We start from the raw sequence: 21,325 nt of genomic DNA on the forward strand, positions 1-21,325 counted from the left end.
TGTGTACTAAGGTGTGTGGTATAGCTACTAAAGGAATGGTTTTAATACATTTCTTCTTCAATCATCCTTGCCAGCTAATGGTAAATATTTTAAGTATAATAGTAATAATATTTTTAAATTCTTCAACCAGGAAGCCATGCACAAAGCTTAAAATTTCCATGCAGTGTGCAGCATAAATAAAAGAATAAAAGAGAGGCTGAACTAAATCATGAAACGCTATATTTTAGTGGTTTAAGATCTATTATTCTTTTTGGATATTCATCATCTCTCTTTGCTTTTCTGTATAAGTCACCCTACACCACTGCAATCAAGTCTGTTCCTTTTATTGGATTTTACGAGAACTTTTTGTTTACTCCCCAAAAATCTAATGTTCAACTCTAGAGGAAGTATTAGAAAGCCACGGCTCAATGCTGCAATCTATACAGCATCTTCACTGGTGTTAGGAGACTACCTTTCCTGTGCATATAGGGTGTTACATATGACCACATTAATAAATTAATTCAGGCGTGGAAACAGAGTACAGCTGAGTTTCACCCACACCAGAGGAAAAGCAGTTTATAGCTCTGACTTTGTATTGAATGACCTTGTGAGTTCCATCTGCTAGCAAAAAAAGAAAAGAAAAAAGAAACATCGATAGAAAAGTAGTGCAATAAAATGTGCAGGATGAGTGGGTAGGAAGGTGATACTCAGTATGCAAAACGTATGTGTAGCAATGGGTGTGATTATTAAAGTATGATGCATGTTTTCTTCATAAAAAAATGAAATAAAAACAAACAAAAAAACAACAACTGTCCAGCAGATGTGTTAAAAAAAGAACATTTGATTGAAAGTTCAGTGATAATTCCACAAACGACTTTACAACCAATTCCTTTTAGCTTTAGCCCACGGGTCAACTACCCACTCAGTAATGGTTCCAACATGTAAACAAATACTTTCACCAGGTAGCCATGGGCCCCATCACCATTGTGTTATCTCATTCAATATATACCAGAAATTTTAGAAAAAAGCGGAAATTACACACTTAAAATTTGAATTATCTGCTTGTGTAAAATGACAAAAGTCCAAATTGTGCTTGTAACTGGCCTAAAAATCACTTACTGTGTGCCCAGCAGCTTTTTAAAAACCCATGTCATTAACATCAAGCTGTGCACAGGATAGCCTCATATTGGTCTTGCACTGTATCTCTATCCTCATGAAAATTAAAGATTTCAAAATGTCACTCAGCACGTTTCCATTTATGGCACTTGGACTGATTGACCCTCTGCAGGCCCCTGTTGGGAGCCCCTACCCTGTTGCCATAGAGATCATTGCTTGTAACTCAGAAACCTGGGATGAGAGAGTGTGAAGTTATCGCAATTAGACTCTAAATCATGTTCTGGTGCGATTTTAATGCATTTAAGACTTTTCTTTCAACTGTAGGACTACTTCAGTCCAATTTTATTAAATAAAAAAAAATCATAACCATCCATCATCCAACTTGCTGTAACTCAGTTATTTGAGACTGCAGGACCTTATGAAAGAGTCACAATTGATTTCTGACAGCAGAGAAAAAACAAGTGTGACCTCAGTTCATTCAGCTGTGGGTTGTGTCATGTGTAGACAGAACATTAAAAAAAAAAAAAACATGGATTTTTCATTTGAGAACAAAAAATAAAAATTGTGTAGGCTAATCATGATGTCTCGGGGCGTTATGTTCTACAAAGGTTTGTGCTGCAAAGATTGTAAAGTTGCAGGTTTTAAAAAGAAGACCTTGACTTCAGAAGTTGGTGTTTACCTGGGATTTTGTAGTTTTTCCATCAAAAAGAAAAACAAAAAAAAAAAACAGAAGAAAAACCCCAGAAAAAACAGACTAGAAAGTGACATCCATCCGTTCTTTTTAAAAACATCTTATTCAATCCAGGGTTACAGAGTAGATTGAGCCCATCGTAGCAATGGTGGGGAAGAGGCAGGACACATCCTGAATAGGTTGCTAGTACTAAAACATACAAAAAGTTGACCACCTATAACCAGTTTGAATCACCAGTTGACCCAACATGCATGTCTTTGGACTGTGGGAAGAAGTCACATATCAGAGGGCCAGTCAGTGGATTCTATCCCAGCCTTCTTGCCGTGAGGTGACAGTGCTAACCACTGCTCCACTGATTTTAATACATTTCTAAATAATAAAGGCGACATTATTTTATCAAAATGTAGCTCAAACTTCAATGGAGCTTAAGTTTGTGATGAGTTAGTAAAAATGTCTTCTGTCAATATTTACATTTTTTAAATTAAAGTTTAACTTTTTTTATTACATAAACTTCACTAGAAAAGTCTAATTTTATTTCAAATATTTATTTTGTAAAAAATAAGAGACTGAAGAGACTGATGCCACTCTGTCTGTACAAAACATATAGAGCAGATTTCCCACGCATTTTTCATAATGACATGATTCCCAAAGCTCACCTGCGGGAATGATTCCTATCCGTAAAGAACATGGCACCAATTCAGCATCCGGTTGGTTCTGGTCAACACCGTGGTCATTTTGCGTCCTGGCAACCAGCCCGTGAAGGACTTCACTGAACATCCCATCTCCACCAACACACACCACCCTTGGTAGAAAAATTAAATCAACAATTCAGCAAGAGTTTGTGTCATGACTCTTCTAATACACAGATTGGTCATCCGGGAAGATCGACTGGATGTCACGTAATGACTTGTGTTACATGTACATGTGCTTGAAATGACACACACATGCTAGAGGGAAAATAACTATACAGCTGGAGAACTGACAAAAACATCACTGAAGAGGAGGCCCAACTGTGCAAGGCCAGTAAATAAGAATATCACACTGTGCTATCAGGCATAACAGCTTCTCAAGTCCAACTCATCTATAAATCTATAAATCATATGAGCTGCAGAGTAAAACCATAATGGACTCTAACCCTGCTCTGGGAGAATGAATAGCTGATGAATAGGAAACAACTGGAAACAACGGGGAACTCAGCTGGAAAGTAGGAGACCCTTTATAATCCATGATAAACTGTATTTTGCCATTGAATGCCACCTTTGGATCACAACCCTGAGCAGCTTCATGTACAGTTTGAGCTGAAAACCTTCATTTATTGTCAAGATTTAGATATAGAAATAGACAAATATATATATTTTTTAAAAAACTATAGAAAATGTTGAAATTCCAGTAAAACTTCCTAGTGATATTGCTTCATTGTGACTTTTGACCACTTCATTTTACATTAACATCATCATAGACACTGGATCATGAGTATTGTTTTATACACAGCATGTGCTCCTTTAATCCTGTAGAGTGTCCCAGGGATTAGTCATGGGTCTTTTATTATTCTCCATCTACAAGTTACCTTCAGGTCAAATTTGTATCCAGATGATTTGCAGCTCCATTTCCCCTTCATAATCAATAGTGCTGCTAATAAAATTGCAGGTTTTTCTTAGAGAAAAACTTCCATTGGTCACAGATGTTGAGGCTTGTCCGTAGGGCTGCCACGATTAGTCGACTAGTCACGATTACGTCGACTATTAAAATCGTCGACGATTAATTTAATAGTCAACGCGTCGTTTGAAGCTTTGTAAGATTACAAAATACGCAGGAATAAGTAGTAGGATTTAAGAGTGTAATAACGGACTGAAACAGAAGATGGCAGCACTGCATGTACAAGGATGCCAGTTGCCGTTAAACCCCAAAGAAGAAGAAGTTGTGTCCCAGAATTCATAGCGTGGCCCAGCTCAGTTGTCAACAATAGCGGCAGCTAGTTAGTTTTAATATTACTCTTATTATTCTTTCTGGGTCACAAAATAAACGTTTAACATATTTTCAGGTGAGAATGTATTTGTGTAAACCTCAAATATCTGCTCAGTTTATCAAGACACCACATATTTTCAAAAGCGCTCCGACGTTTTCGGAGACGTCTGTTACCCACTAGCTCGATAGCTAGCCGGGGGCAAGGCTCACTAGAGCCCGTGAGAACACCAGACTCCCAGCAAATCGTTTTCAAACCCACCGCCGTCTTTCGCTACTCAGGTTAAACATGATATATAAGTCACTTAGATAACTTAAAAATCTTATTGTTTGGCTTCTTTTAGTATTTTATTTGTTCCTGATTAAATCGGTTTGGCTGAGATTAAAGTTATAGTTTTTACACAGCTGAATAAACGTCAAGCAGATTAAACTCCATTGAAACAATCTGCAAATGTCATTAAAATTTAATAAACTCTCGTCTTTATTTTTAGTTAGCACATACCTTAAACACTTAAAGCTGTAAGCTAATGATAGTTATATAAGAGCAGATGCTGCTGGTGCAATAAGCTGTATGTTTTACGTCCAATGGATGATCTGATTAGTCGACTAATAATCGGTGACTAGTCGACTATCAAAATAATCGTTTGTGGCAGCCCTACTTGTCAGTAATTGTAGAAAATGTGTTACTCCACTTGCAAAAAAGCTCAACTTTCATGACTGTGAAATTAGATCAGACAAGAGGTTTGTGCCCACATGATGAATGTTCATCTTGTGACCATACACATCCATTTAATCACTTTTATTTTGAAATTAATCACCTGCTTTTAATGTTGCTTGTTCCACCTCCTTTCTTTGTTCCCATTTTCCTGTGAATATTTCAGCCAGATACATTTCCTACCAGCTAATTAGCCACCTAGCATATATACAGCCATCCTCCCCTTTGTTCCCTGCCTCACTGTTTAAAAGCAACCTTTAAGATTGGCTTGTTGGAGTTTTTAGACCCTACCTACCAGTGTATGACCCAAGCTTTGAACATTAAAACTGAGTTATGGATCATTACCACGAACAAGTTTTGAATTAATGGATATGTCTCAATTTTTCACACTTATATTTAGTTTTCAGTTTAATTTTAGTTATCTAGAATAACCTTGAAACGGGCCAGTATTGAAAACACGAAAGGAAAGAACCTTTCATTTTTATCATTTCCTGTCACGCTATGATAAAACAGCACCAAACCTTTTGAACATTCCCCTACAATTTCAAGTCTTATCATAACACCAAACTAAACTGAACTTTCCCAACAACAATAGATATGCCGGCAACATAACAACCCCCATTCTACAAAAGAAACAGCATCAACAGCTACCAATATAAACCACCAGACTGATGTGTTTTTAAGCTCTCAAAGAGTTAACATGGCTACAAACCCTTAATCTTACATTGGAGTGCTTTTTAGAGCACTTACTTTTTTTTATTATTATAAACCCTAAAATTTTCTTTGGAAGCATTTATTACTTGTGGCATAGAGAGACCACGCATGAGATTTAAGAAATGTCCTGACAAAGCAGATTAGTGATTAAGATGATCAGAATATTTTCCCGTTGTTAAATGTGGGAAACACAAAGAACTTTGTATCCGTAATCTGTCACAACACAGACTGCAATACAACAGAGGTTAATACAAACTATGGCCGAGTTTCTCGGTAGCTTTATTAAAGTATGAGCAAACAAAGAAGTGTCAAGTTCATGTCACGGTGAAGAACCAGTTTTCAAAGCCTAAAAGCAAGAGCTACCTAGCTTAAGTACCTACCCGTCATATTTATCTAGATTGGCCTCTGTTTTCAAGTGGTCTTCAGCATGATTGGCACGCTCTGTAACTATGGAAACAAATCAAATGGCAAGCATTAGTAGGCATTCAATGAAAGGGAATATACTGACAAAATAACTAGGGACTTTGTGGCTTGACTGGTAGAACAAGCACTCTATTACAGGCATTTTGAAATACAAGACAAGGAAAGTACTTCACTTTTGAAACATTCACTGGAACCTATCGAGCAGATTAATGGTCAGAAGAGGCATAAGTGTGCTGCCCCCCCCCCCCCCCCCCAAAAAAAAACAAAACAAAAAAAAAAAACCCTCAACCTAATTCAGCTACTGTATACTAGCCAGCAAAATGAGCCTATAGAAACAAAAACAATATTTCAACAGTAATTCTGTTTACCAGGCATATAATAGCAACACACACACAATCCTGTAACCTACAGCATCTGTAGGAAGCCCAAGGTGAACAGCGGTCCCTCTGATGGACCATCAATACTCCAGACTATGTGTAGCTGTAACAAACACTTATTGAATAATAGATGTGTTTGGATACCCGAGCTTATCAACTATCACAGCTTCCATTAAGGTGGTGGCATGATTAATGGCACTATAAGCCAAATCATATCCTTGCAAGCCTCTCCAGTCCCCACGAGAGGCCACAGTGGCAGTGGAGATCTATATGGCAACCATCAAGACTCATTTTTTATTTAAATGTTGAGGAATGCTACTGATAGGGACTCACCAATCACAGTGGTCGCAATGCCGGCAAGGCGAAACATTGGGGCCACCTTCTGCTCGTAAATACGTTTCCCACGGCGCTTTCCACCGAATGGATTGATGTATACCAGAAGGCTCTTTGGTCGATTGGCTGCAAAAAGAGGGAGGGGCATGAGATCATCTTTTAAAATGTGTAGAGTTTACCTTTCTTTTTTTTTTGAAACAAACATCCACCTGACAAAAGCTTGATGAAGTTTTCATTAACCAGAGACCTTTCTCAAAATGCTCAGTCAACCTGACTTGTCCCCAAAACACGCCGCTCAAGAAATAAATGGTGTGTCTACTGACTGTAGGAGGAGTGCGAAGCAATTCGGAGGCACTGCATCATTCGGTGATAAACCTACAAAGAGCTGCGATGGAGAATACTAAATGGCTTGTTTATGGCTGTTGTGGAGGAGTGCATTTAGGACAACAAACTAAGATACATGGGATGTTCAAAGTGAAAATGAATGGATTTGGATCAAGTGTTAAATGAGTACAAAGAAATATAGGGTGCCATATTGTTTGGCAATAAGACAAAAGTTCCATTAGATTACATAAATGGATTGTAAATGGGCGATGTAAAGGTGTGTGACTAATATTATTGAAGATGCAGCGACTTCTTCAAAATGAATGTGGTTAATTACCTTGAATTGATTCATCCTGCCAAGTGAAATGGGACTAAGAGGACCATTTTAAATGGCTTAAACCCACCTTCCACTCTTATTTCAGCATGTTAGTTAAACACTAAATTCTGTACAGCCTAATCATGTGATGCTTATTAAACCCAGAGCATAAGAGAGGATTTTGCACTCAGGTGAAAAATAAAATACAAACTCAATATGCTTGAATAATAGTCGAATAACTTTGTATCACCATGTAATCTGTTAGTACACAAAAAACATTACATTTAGCAAGCTAATTATTTTGTAAACATGTTGATGGATAATGTGCTGCTATATTTGTTTTTAGTTATATACTGTATCGTCGACGACTAATTTAATAGTCGGCGCATCGTTTGAAGCTTTGTAAGATCCCAAAAGACGCAGGAATAAGTAGTAGGATTTAAGAGTGTAATAACAGACTGAAACAGAAGATGGCAGCACTGCCTGTACAAGGATGCCAGCTGCCATTAAACCCCGAAGAAGAAGAAGAAGCTGTGTCCCAGAATTAATAGCACAGCCCAGCTCAGTTTCCAACAATGGCGGCAGCTAGTTAGTTTTAATATTACTCTTATTATTCTTTCTGGGTCACAAAATAAACGTTTAACATATTTTTAGGCGAGAATGTATTTGTGTAAACCTCAAATATCTGCTCAGTTTATCAAGACACCACATATTTTCAAAAGCGCTCCGACGTTTTCGGAGACGTCTGTTACCCACTAGCTCGATAGCTAGCCGGGGGCTAGGCTAACTAGAGCCGTGAGAACACCGGACTCCCGCTAATCGTTTTCAAACCCACTGCTGTCTTTCGCTACTCAGGTTAAACATGAAATATAAGTCACTTAGATAACTTAAAAATCTTATTGTTTGGCTTTTTTCAGTATTTTATTTGTTCCTGATTAAATCAGTTTGGCTGAGATTAAAGTTATAGTTTTTACACAGCTGAATAAACGTCAAGCAGATTAAACTCCATCGAAACAATCTGCAAATGTCATTAAAATTTAATAAACTATCATCTTGTCTTTACTTTTAGTTAGCACATACCTTAAACACTTAAAGCTGTAAGCTAATGATAGTTATATAACAGCAGATACATGCTGGTGCAATAAGCTGTACGTTTTACATCCAATGGATGCATGATCTGAGTAGTCGACTAATCCCAAAAATAATCTGTGACTAGTCAACTATCAAAATAATAAGTTTGTGGCAGCCCTATTTCTAAATTAAAATATCGTTACTTATAGACAGACAACCATTCGCACTCACACCTACAGGGAATTTAGAGTTTCCAGTTAACCTATCATAACTAACTGCATGTCTTTGGACTATGTGAGGAAGCTGAAGTACCCGGAGAGAACCCACTCAAACATGGGGAGAAGAACTCCACACAGAAAGACCCCTGATGGTGGAACTGAACTCAGGACCTTCTTGCTGTGAGGCAACAGTGCTAACCACCGTGCCAATCTTCTAATACACCGTTTCCTGTAAGAGTGGACCTTAATGACCGCGTGCACTTGGCTAAAATACAACTTTTATGGTGCGTCGGGTCAGTACACCAAGTACAAAGTACAAACCCATATCTTTTACAGAACATCAGATGACACATACTGAGTAGTGATAGCTGCTCATTTGTAACTTGGACCCACTCCTCGCAGTGTGCCTGGTTGTCACAGTGAAAGGTGACCTCACTACACCGCCACTGGTGCTGTTGTGTCCTTCGCACATAGGAAACTGTAAAGAAACAAAACAGAACACTCCAGAGACCACTTATCAACAAAAATCAGAGACGAAAGATGCTTTTATCATTCCCATAGAGCATCTTATCAGACAAATGCCTCCAAATGTGCTAAACAAAGCCTCTGATAATGTCTTCTTTTCACATCGTTTTGCCTTGCTTAAAGTCATAATCATAAAATACCCAGATCGCTTGTGACCTATAGTTTATTTAGGTATTTTTGCCAATTCCTACTTTTGTCGTTTACCATATTACCTGGCTTTGGCACAGTGGGGGCTTGCCCTGAGAATAAACCCGGGCTTTATCCTTAACACACAGATTATTCAGATATGCGCTTATGTCAGAAATGAAAGCATGAAGAAATTAGTTTCCTAAATGAAACAGGGCTGTGCTCATAATCAGACACACACACACAAAAGTAGAGACAGAGTCCCATAATATCCTGCTAGGAACATTACTGAAATATTTACATTAAGAAGCAAAAATTCACTCACTAAGCACTTTGACAGCAGATTCACTCGCTAAGCATTTCAAAGTGAAATTATCACACTAAGCATTTTCTTCATCAAATAGAAAAGTTAACTTTTCAGGAAAGTTGTGCTGTCCAAATCGCTAACCGTACCTCGTACTCACCATGGGGTATGCAAAGAGACGCTCAGAGTGGGTGCAAAATTATCCTTTAATATGTTACATAATCAGGATGTAAGTGATGGGGTGCGTCTTTGAAGCCAAGTTTCCACAGACTGTGGAAATGCAGTCGTGTCAGACTCGACGCACTTCATTGCCAGTAAACGCTCACATTAGTGAGGTAATTTTTAACATTTGGCTGCGATACATAATGTAAATCCGATCTTGTTTGGATATAATCTAATGGCTCCAAATCAAGCATTAGCCCCAAAGTCGCTGGCATGCTGCCATCTTAGACCCAGTCTGCTAAGCTGTGAGGGACTCTCTTGTTAATGCATTACTTTCTGACTATGGAGCTGTCTACAGGCTTATTCCCAGTGTCACATCACTTGCGACTTGTGGCACTAAACACAGCCTCTTGGCACGCTTAACCAAAGTGCAACTGTAATGTGGCATTAACATACTATAGGAAATTCAAGGTGACATTGATATAGACTGGCCTCAGGTTCAGTTGCTGGAAGCAACAGAGGTTAAAGTGGCTACTTTATCAGTTTAGTTTTTACTTTAATAAGACTGAGACAGGATAGAAACAAAAATGCTACATTTTTTACTTTGGGCTTTGCATAACTTTTATAAAACTAGTGATAATGAAGTGCTTCTGTAAATGTCATACCTGTGAATGCAAAGGGATACAGCTGTTTTGTCTTTTTTTGATGTTTCCCAGTCTGTGCAGCGTCTTGGTCGTCGTCTTCTGTCTTGCGGACAGCAACAATTTCACACACCTCAACAGAATAGCTGTGAACTGAAATGACATGAAATGGCTCTTTTAGTTCACTCCATTCCACAATGACCAAAGCACACAAAACTTATACACAAAAGCATGCTGTAATCTATAAATCTCCAGTAATCCGTATCTTTTGTTTTTCTTCATATGGACAATAGATCCTGAAACTAAGTGGTCTGTGGAAGGGGTCACTCTGAGCCAAGCCGACAAATAATAATCATTCAACTGCAATTCCCCTCTACACCGTTGAGAATGTGGCACATCGATATTTTAGTTTTATTGTCCACTCCCTTTATTGTTGCTCTTATCAGCCCCGTTTGCCAATGTAACGTGCAGGTGTTTTGTCAGAAAGCCCTGATAAGCCTATTGTATGCTCCCTGCCCAGCACCAAGCAACTGAAGTTAGTAGCTGGTTAAGAAATTAGAGCATTTAGCAGCTAAACAGCCAGATGTATCTAAATGGCTAACTGGGAATATCTGGAAACAGCAGCATTTCCCTTACTGGCTTCTTGAGGCTGTCTCACCAAGCCTCAAGTGGCCAATCCCAGTCTGCACTGAAACATAGCATGAAGTCCACCCTGCAAACCGTGGTCCCCATGTGAGTCGCAAACGAAGACCTCATCGTTCAGCAACTTGTGACTGACAAGTTAGAAGTCAACAAGCATGCAGCCTCATGTTGTGTCTCATTATATATAAAAAAAACAAAACAAAGATGGACAAAACAACAAGCCTCAGCCTGAACATCCATAACAGGACCCCACCAAGCAACGAGAATGCCACAGGTGCCACGTCTGTCCTCTGATGATCAGAAATTAAAACAAAGAATGTAACCGTTTGTCTCCTCGAAGAAATTTTAGTTTGTTTGATGTAAATGTCCTGTATATTCACATGTTTAAATACTCAAATTTAGAGGAGAAACAAACACATCAGCGCATTTGGTATCTATAGCAAATTGCAACATTTATGAAAAATGCACTTTTATATTACTCACTCATATAAATTACCTCAGGCAGTAAGACTTGAGGTTGTGCATCCTGGGTTTGAGTTACATTTTGTCAGAAGACTCATTTTTGGTAACCACATTAGCATTCCATTCAATCTCCAGCTACGTCATGGATACACCTTGCAAAGCAGGTTCATTATCCATTGCCAGCATTAGCTGATAATACTGCCATTCAACTCGTCTTATTCCACTGTGGAAATGAACAAAGCGCTTGAGTCAATAACCCGAGTCATCTTTTATCCTCTCTATAAACTGGTGGAGACTAAAACAGACGGGAGTGAATAAGCATGCTGGATAAATCACTCTGTATACTTGCTAATTTTTCTCTTTATTTCCAAGCACTGCAATAATTTCAAGTACAGAAATGTTTTCAGATGTAAGCCTGATAACTTGTAATCGTACATCAGTGGGTTGTTTTCATTTCCCACTGCAAAAATAAACAAACAAATAAATCAGCAAGCTTAGATTTCCCTCTAAAATGTCAAAACTGTTGGATACTGTATCCAACAATTCATTTCACAAGGAGCAAAATGAATGGGAATAACACTGTCATGTCCCAAGAGAGGTTGTGAGTGTTTGGGAAGGAAATACATCCCTTTGTTAATGTGTCCCATAAGTGTGAGAATGAGGTTTAACAAAATTTTCTGAGCACAGTGTGACCTGGTACCTCCTGGCAGTAACAAGACGGGGCAGCTCAGCTGACTTGAAGGGCTCCTAAGTGACATTAAAGAACCCTGCGTTGAAAAGTGGTGTTAAAGGATTTGTCGGTAATGCATTCATCCATCCTCACATCCTTACTAATATGAACACTTATGTGACAGACAATGCAATATAATCCTTAAAAATCATTTTAAGAAGGTGGAACCCGGTGCTGGGAATTTGATGCCTAAATATTGCCAGGCCTGACGAGACAAATTTCCCTTTGAACCATTTCATTATTTAAATATTCAAATCCCGAGCATGGCTACTAACAGAACAAATTCAGCTGTGCACTTTTGTACTATGGAAGGACAATATTACTTGCATTGAGTTTTAAGTGACCTGTTCAACTGCGTCACATACAGGCATCCCAGTCTCTCCTACAAATTTATTCAGCTGATATGGTGAAATGGATGGGAGGGAAGCATGACATATTATTTCTCCCCTGGGAGTCTGAGGGAATAGGATTTCATTTCTTTTTCAAATAAAGATGATACGCCATGCAGGCATGAATAACTTTATGGCCATCGATATTCACACTTTGACAAATAGGAAGAAGAGTTATGGCCATGTGGGTAATGGCTTTATTTCAGGGGAAAAAAAACTATTTGAAAAATAGCACCTAGTTCTCCTGCCAAACTGATTGTTGGTATTGAATTAAAATACATAATGAATTTCTAAAAGTTTTATATTCCATTTTTAAACTGTTAAACTGGAGCTCTGGCCTGTACGCCAAAATCTGTTTGGTTGTCCATGTATCATACAAATCAACCACTAGATTTACAATTTTCAATTCAAAGTTTTCAGTTCACATAAGCAGAAATTTCATCACAATATATTCAGATCAGAACGTGCTAGAAAATTTGGATGTTTTTACATACACTATATGGACAAAAGTAATTGGCCACTGTAGGAATGTTTAGCTTATTTTAGAGTTTAGAAATGTGTTAACATAGAATGTAGAATTATTGTAGAGACACTGACACTGCCCTCAATGTAATAAAGGCCTGACTGTGTCATGAACTTAGGAGTAGATCGTAGGAGACCCCTCCCCCAGTTGAACTGTGAAAGGTCTCAACATTTGTAACTGGATAACTGTGGTCTGGAAGGGAGATGGGCTTTTATGACCTCTAGGGAATCACCTACACCCACAGTGTTTTAACTGTCACGCACACTCACTCACTTGCACGCACATACATACAGGTAAGCGTACACAGTCACTCACGAGCACTCACATAGACACGCGGGAATGCGCACATGTAGGCACAGACACAGAGTTTGCAGCACACCGTGGGGGGGTTTTATGATGGGGTCGCCTCTATAAAGCTGGCTGTAACTAACAAAGGGGTGAAGATTTTGCAGAGGGACATCGGCCTCGTCTTCCCTTCTAGAAGTGCATGCTTAAATGAAGATGAATAAAGGTTTTGTGAAATGACTACTGAGTTCCGGTGCCGTCTCTGGAAGTTTCGACGAATAAAAGAACCGGGGTGAAACTGATTTCGCAACACCACCGACACGCTACAGTTTTAGGAGCTGCTATACCATGATGGTCCCAGTGCAGCTTTTGTCCTAATCTGAATGTCGGAGGTGGTTTGGGACTCTGCAGTTATTGAGCCAGCAGAGCATTGGTTTAAGCACCATGTACCTCAGCGGCCACACTCTCTGACTGGTGATGATGATGATGACAATAACATAAGGCAAAGATAAACAGCTGTAACAGGTTCCAGATAATTCATTGTGAAATTCTGAATTTGCACTTTGTTTTATATCTCAGTACCAATCTTGTGTCTGAATTGTGTCTAAAACTCTGAGAAAAATAATCAGAAAATCTTATCTTGTATTTTACACATTTACATACGTATCATCCTAAGCTCCCAGGCCTGAATCCAAAATCCAAAACAAAACATTAAACATATGATATCTTCAAAGAAGTAGGCAAATCAATTCCCCCAAAGGCACCCCCCGCCAAAACCCCCCAACAACCACTATCATGATACTATCTTTTCACAGTTCATCCGTAAAATATTCAGTGTTTTACTTGTTCCACATTTTGTCATGTTGCCACCGTATTCCAGATTCATTGGATCAAATTCATTTTCACCCTAAAAATTCTACACACAATACCCCAGAACGAGAGGGAAAAGGGAAAGAAAAAAGGTTCGCTGAAATCCTTGCAAATGTATTTAAAATACAAAACAAAAATACAACATATACACGAGCATTCACAGCCATTGCCACACAAAACAGTCAGGGTGTTCCTCTGAACCACTTGGTCAAATTAACACAAGAAACAAACAAAACCGACACCCCAGTGAACCTAGTTGGGGAAGAAACTGGAAACAATGGCTAGCATTCCCGAATTCTAACGTTGCTCTAATAACCCTGGCACATACACACATCTCAGATATGCACACACAAGGACACAATAATCGCTTCGCACACACAGAGCACATACCCCCACATAAATTCTCCACTTTTTAGCTCAGTGCGGTCCCTAAGCTACATGCTAAGCCCTCGGCCATACAAGGCAGATCTTCTCTGCCTTGCTCTGACATACTTTTCTTTGTGCTTGAAAAGAATCTTGGCACTGGTAGTCAGCCATGTGTGTGCTGCCTATTCATACCACAGGGCTCAGTGTGCTACAGCAAACCGAAGAGGTCTGCTATCTGCAACAAGTCAGCTTTTCAGGAACTGGAGGGAAAAGGGTCTTTTTTTTTTGCCCAATAACTAGAAATCCTGCACACGCATTCAGATGTTTGTTTTCATTGCTACACGGATACCTAAGAACTCTGAAAGGGAATATTAATGTGCCTGCAGCCTTTTATTTAATCACTTTGAACATTTGTAAAGCTAATTACTGACATCTTTCAGTTACTTTTGCCACGCTTGGATGGTCTTTAAGTGACTCTTGGAGTTTCCTTGACCTTTTGCCCATTTTTTAAAACCTGCCCAGTGGCAGAATTGTTTGTCCCTGATCTTGACTATAATCTTGAAAGGTCTTGACCTGTTCGAGTTTCCCTTGAACTCCTAAAAGCTAGACAGTATATCGTGACACAGTGTATACAGGTTGAATGCTGATTGGTAGAAAAGCAGATTCATCTAGAAAAAGAGGAAGAATGCTAAAACAATAAGGAACAAAGAAGCACGAGTTCTAACGAATTTCTGCTGTTAGAACCTGATCATATACACAAACTTAACTTGATGTACCTGTTGATGGAGCTCTGTCTGTTTCTATTTGGTTTTAACTTGGTTTAGTCCTCCTTCCACAGAGAAATCGACATGATCATAATTTTGTACTATGTGCATTTTGCTAGCCAACTGTAAATAAGCTCTTAGGTATTTGCTCAGGCTTCTTTTACCCAACAAGGGAGCGGGCAGCTTAACTGGCATGGGAATAAGGCCAAGTTCAAAGACACACTCACATGCAATGTGGATCAGGAGAAACATAATGAGCAGTCCTCCAACCCTGCCATCTAACTCTGAACCTCAAACCCTGGCAATGGCACTGCGCTGCTTTGCCCCAAGTGTGCATGTAATCTCCGGCTCAGGCACCGTTAGTGTCTTTCTCTACTGAGCCAGAAACAGTCATATCCTCAGGGCCTCGGCTGCCACTAGTTTCCACTCAACCCACGTGAGATGAATTAACACCTGTGATGCAAAAGAAAACACTATTAAAAGGCAAGACCAGTCTGAAGACTTTTTACACCATCCCTGAAGTTGTCAGACAGGATTGTATACTAAATGTTAGGTGGATTTTTTGAACTTGGAACTCTAACAGATTTGATCAGTTTACCCAAAGAGTGATTATTCACTCTGAAAAAAGTTCAAAAACAAAAACAGATTTTTCATGTGACTCAGTCCAGATTCCCCGAATGGAAACCACTTTGGTCAACACCATCACCCTACAGTCTCTCTCATTCCCACAAGGAAGTGAAACTCTTAATCCAGGCACTTCTTTTAATATACTTTCACATACCAATGCATGCTTTGGTTTTAAATCGGACAAGGCAGGTTTCTCATGCTTCTGTCCACACCCTTCTGCAGTGAAGACAACAATTACACAAGCACGAACATTGCTTGTGTAACTGTTGCATTCATAAGCTATGGTTTTAATTCCCATGCCTAGAAAAATCTAGGTAGTTGCAAGAACTGGCTGATGACGTATGGTAAATGGACAGGTATTTGCACAGCGCTTTTTCTACTCAAGCTGAGAGCTCAAAATACTTCCTATTACAAGTCTCACTAAGTCACACACACATGCATTGGGTTTTTTCTAGATGGATCAGAGGCAAGCTGTGATTTAGTATCTTGCACAAGGTATGGACTGGTAGGACAGGATCAATCGACTGACCTTGCAATTGGTAGATCATCCTCACTCGACTGCTCCCGTCTCTCTACCAGCTGAAAAGTGCTTGGTAGTCCCTCTCTTTCCCCTTCGTTATGTAGTAATGTGTACGACACCCCAAACTTTGTGACTTCATGTATACAAATTTGATACTGTGAATGCACTTATGCACTTAAATCCATGACTTATTTTATTAGAATCTCCACTTCCTTAATAGTAAGATGGATTACTATATAAATAGGCCCAAGTGTGGGTAAAATAGTGTCTTTTCCACCCACGACTATCGCCCAGGTGCAGGATTTTGTTAGCGTGTTTGCCAAAGAGAGCACGGATTAGTGCAGTCATTTCTTTAAGTGTGTCATATTTGAAGAAGAACACGGCAATGAAGTGCAAAGTCAATGAAGTGGCCCTTCAGGTACCTTGAAAGGTAGATTTTCAGCAGCACTTGACGAGGATTGAGAGCCACAGGTCTTAGCAATACTAATTTCCTTTGGTAATGGAACAAAAAGGCTCTTTTGTAAATTTAATGGCGTTTAGGAGGTCAGTTAAACTTCATTCTTTTGGTAAATACTTTCAACCATTTAACTCAAGAGCACAGTTCTGAAGAAAAGCTATTGTTCATTTTGGCACACTTTGAAAAAGGTAAGGCAGAATTGTGCCTTTTGGCTTTTTCTTTTTGGAATTCTGAACAGTACAATATGACAACTACTCATGCAAGTCATTTGGGCATCTTGCCTGGAAAAAAGGCCCCAAAATGAGCTGCAACAAATCAGTCAATGAATGTCAGATTCTATGGTCCTGCTGTCTTTATTGTCAGGATTTGATTTGTCATAAAGGATAACATTTTTGATTTAAGACTGATGTCCAGTCAATCGAATTTCACAGGTAAAATGTTTAATTAAAGACATTTTGGTACTTTAATCCTTAATGAAAACAGCTGCAAGTTTCAGTCCTACACACTTCATAGACAAGGCTATGATGGCTTCCTCTTTGAGAATCTCTTTGCTCACAAAGGTCAAGACAAGACTACTTCCTGTTGGGAAAAGTCACAAGTTCTCCAAGCCCAGGGGTAGAGCCGGGTGTCAAAGACGCTTTCTGACCAAACAGTTACAGAGACTTCCTTAAGCTTGCAGCCACTGCTGTGTTACTCTGAGAACTATACACCTTTTATTTTTGCTGCTAGCATTCAACAGTGACGAAGCACGTGAGCTAGCTAACACAGCTCCATAACAAGCTGGAGGGTGTGATAATTGCAGCGCTGCACTCAGGATTTTTAAGAGCAATACTAATAATAAAGACGTCGCTAACATCTGCTATATATATAATTAATTATTTACTTATTTATTTACGCTCCGCCCACCTCTGATATGATCAGCTGGTTGCTGTGTTTTAGCGTCCCTGTGATGGCATCAGCCACACGGGTAAATTAGTTCATTTTTTACTTTATTAGTTCGCTTTGCAGTTTTCTTCATTAATCATTTGGTTAAACCTAACACTGGTATTATGAGGCGCGCACATAGTAACATTGTGTGGTTTTTCTTGTTATATTAATTATGTTTCTCTTTCTTTGAGTTACCTGGGTTTGGGCGGTGGCTGTTTCCTGTCTTTTGCCTGGCAAAAGGCGTGGCTCAGCAGGACCAACCATGGGCTTACCACGAGCAGGGGTGTTTTAGGTTTAGTTAGGCTAGTCTGTGCTTAGTTAATATTAGTGTGTTTTCTTTTCCCCCCTATTGTGTTCAAATGGTTTGGCCAAATCATTATAAAAGCTACCCTTAGGTCAGTTTGTGAGTTAAGTTGTGTCTCACTTTGTTTTGTTTAAGTTTCTGGAAATTCTTTTTTTGTAGAGTTATATTTAGTTGACCTCTTTTATAAGCCTGCTAAGTATGTTTTTCAAGTTTGTTAATTTTGGACTTTCTGAGGGTTAAAATAAATAAAACCCTTTTTGAAGACACTTTTTTTTGCCTGTGTCCTCTTTGCTTTGGCTGCTTGGTCCCTCACAATCCCAAACAAAGTGCTCTCTGACAAACCATACAACAAATGATTAACATGGTTAAAGAGTGTTTCTCTTATCTCTTCTTTATTTAACTTCCACTTATTGGCTGTTGTAAATGCCTTTACAGTGGGAAAATGGTTATATAAGCTGATAATAGCACACTTATAAACAGGTTGGACTCTAGAATAACAGAGTTGCAAAAGGAGCCACATGAATTTAGGCTAGTGGCTGAAAATGCCCTTTTTGTTTTTCTTAAATTAAATAACCTTTCTTTGCCGGTAGCCATTTTTGATCGTAACACATAAATACAGCAACAGCCTATGTATACAAGAGCCACTAACTTTATATGGGCCATCTTGGACAGACTGCAGCTCTCTGTGCTGGTAGTGATTGCCTCCAACGGCTCAACTATTGCATCCTTTGTGCCTCCATTGCCAAAATGTGCTGGTCCAAATGTGGGAAACCAATGAACCAAACCCATTCAGATCCCCTTTGACAGCAGTGATCTTACGTCCTTGTATTCATATATTTTACTTGCCAAAGCAAGTTGACAGATATTCTTGGAAAATTTATGTCACTCTGATGCTCCTGAATCAAACATGCAATTCCTCTTTTGAAGGGAAGTGCAATAAAGCCTGGACTTTACTCTCAGTCCATTTCTGTCTGTTTTATCACTTCTTGCGGCTGTCTGTGGTTTACACAGCTAATGTGAAATCCCTTCTGTGACATCTCTGCTTATATTTCCACTGCACTAGTCACCATATACTGGTCTCACTGCTATGTTCCTCTTGTATTCGAAATTACCTACCTTGATGTAGGAGCAAAAATAATAGTTCAGGATTTCCTCCAAATGTTCCAAACTATGAAAAAAAATATGTTTACTTACTTAGGTACCCAATTACATTTTAATTCATGGGCTAAACACTGCTTTAGTTTATCGGAGTAGGCTACAACTGAAAATATTTTGCCTAGAAACCTTTAAAATCCCCTAAAAAATTCTCAAGTATTATAGCTCACAAAAGTCAGCATTTTATAGTCCACATTTAATATACCCACCATTTATAAAACAGATGCTAAACAGCCAGGACAGTCTGAAGTAAGGTGAGTGCAGTTTCTCAATATTATGTCTCATTTATCCTGATTGCAAAGAAATACTATAATCCCTGATCAAAGAAGGTCAGCATAAGGTCGTGCTGCCTTCATTTGGTGTAAATGTGACAATTCAAACCCCTGCTAAAGTTTGGACAACAACTCTTAAGATTTGATCAGTGTGTAACAACACAAAGTGTGAAATACAGTGAAATGCACAAACCAGTCCTAATCTCTCACTTCCACAATTTGCAAAGCCATCCAGCAGGCCAGACACTTCTGGTAATAAGCCTGACACACATGCGATACAGTGAGGTGTATTAAATGTTAGTGTGAAGCACTGCTGCTGAGCTTTAATAGGCATTCCTGTGGCGCGACATAATCCTTTTTCTCCCGAGACTTGCAGCTACTTTAGCAGCAGCAGCACCTTTAATTCAGATCGAGCTGATAAAAACCAGTTCGATCAGCAAGGAGCTGCGTCTCTACAGGTGCATGTGTGAGGCTCGTGATCCATCCAGCTCATCCTGCTTCCCTAAAGCAAGATGGCATCCTGCTTCCCTAAAGCAAGATGGCATCCTGCTCGACTGGATTCCGCTGAACACACCGGTCTCCTACACCGTCAACGCAACGTCTGAAATCCTTGTCACACCCCAGCTGTTTTTCACTCGGGCGTTGAAGTGACGCCACCCCGGACATTTTCTCCTCAGCCCCCCTCAATCCGAGTTGTGAAATACACGACAGATTTAGACACGGCTCCTCTGAATTTTGATCTTGAGTTGGCGAACCCTATGCGTTCGTGCACGTCCACGGGAGACTTCGCTTGTGTTTATGATATCTCCGAGAATACGGCGCGTGGCCTTGCCTCCTTTCAGTCCTCTGACAACAATGAGCTGTCGTCATATTCATATTCTGCGGCTGTTCTCGGCACACCTCCCTTTACACATTGGTTCACTATGTAGTCCCTTTATTTATACTGTGGTGTGGCACTGACAGTGCGTTAGAGGACAAGCCAGTGCAAGCTTAAGGAAATGCTTAGGTGTTCCCTCCTGTTTGTATTGTTTCTACGAGCCTTCCTAGTCACATGTGTTTGCAAAAGATGAGACAAGATTTAGCTGAGTGTGTGAAAGTTACCAAAACTGTTTCTGATATTACAAAGCTTTCAAAAAGCTTGGTGCTATCAGTGCCACATCATCATGCAGCTTTACTGCGTGATTAGCTTTTCCTCCTGTTGACCCAAAGCTCAGGTGAACAGAGCAATCACTGTAATGACAGATCCTGCATTGCTGCTGTCAGTGATGCAGTGTAAACCTGCGCAGTTTACCCAATCTCCAGCTGTCGCTTTCTGGCAGTGTTTATTTCTCGGTATCTCTCCCCCTCCCTCCCTCTGCAGCCGTCTCTCAGCATACAGACAGGGCTGTGCATTGAGCACCAGCTTTAGATTACAAAGCGAAGATCTGCCTGGGTACACATGGCAGTGAGCTGTCAAACAAGACATGTGGATTTCTCCCAGGCACAATGGGTTTGTTAAGCCAACGCTTAGGTAAACAGATGGAGAGGAAAGGACAACCAAGGTGGAAGATGTAACAGGAGAAGAGTGGTGCTAAAAAGTCACAGTCTATGATTTCAATATTTATGTTCGCTGCAGCTCCGGTTGCTGCTTTTGGAGACATGCGTACGGCACTGCTGATCAGGTCGCACCCCCCACTTTGGCCAGGTGGAATGATATACTAATGGATGGTCACGGCATGTGGTGCAGACATTCATATTACAAAAAGACTGACACCTAAAAGTCTCCGCCTCACCTTGTTATCTAGTGTAACCAATAGGGGTGGGGGAAAAAATCGATACTGTGTAGTATTGTGATATTTTGTTTGCTAATAATGTATCGATACAGGGACAGCAGAAATCGATATTTTGTTACAAAATTTTTTTTTGTGGACTGGAACATGCTCTGACTTCAGAGCAGGTTGATCCTTTTTCTGAGCAAGAATCCTGACATTCCTTCACTGTCCAAATGTGTTTAACTTTTCTTTTGGCAGCAATAAACATGACAGTTTACTTATTT

The 21,325-nt window shown here is 39.6% G+C and overlaps 1 protein-coding gene across 1 annotated transcript in view; it reads right to left on the bottom strand.

Annotated features, from left to right (window-relative positions):
• Positions 1–21,325, bottom strand: part of cerk (ceramide kinase) — a 51,109-nt gene that overhangs the window by 25,090 nt on the left and 4,694 nt on the right. Inside the window, exons 2-6 of the mRNA XM_006780557.3 lie at positions 10,022–10,150; positions 8,595–8,717; positions 6,311–6,436; positions 5,558–5,624; positions 2,443–2,588 (exon numbers count right to left, since the gene is read on the bottom strand). Coding sequence (XP_006780620.2) covers positions 2,443–2,588; positions 5,558–5,624; positions 6,311–6,436; positions 8,595–8,717; positions 10,022–10,150 — 591 coding nt within the window. The remainder of the gene's footprint in view (positions 1–2,442; positions 2,589–5,557; positions 5,625–6,310; positions 6,437–8,594; positions 8,718–10,021; positions 10,151–21,325) is intronic.

Source organism: Neolamprologus brichardi, chromosome 17, assembly GCF_056152115.1.
Source record: "Neolamprologus brichardi isolate AB-2024 chromosome 17, ASM5615211v1, whole genome shotgun sequence".
NCBI classification, from domain to species: Eukaryota; Metazoa; Chordata; class Actinopteri; order Cichliformes; family Cichlidae; genus Neolamprologus; species Neolamprologus brichardi.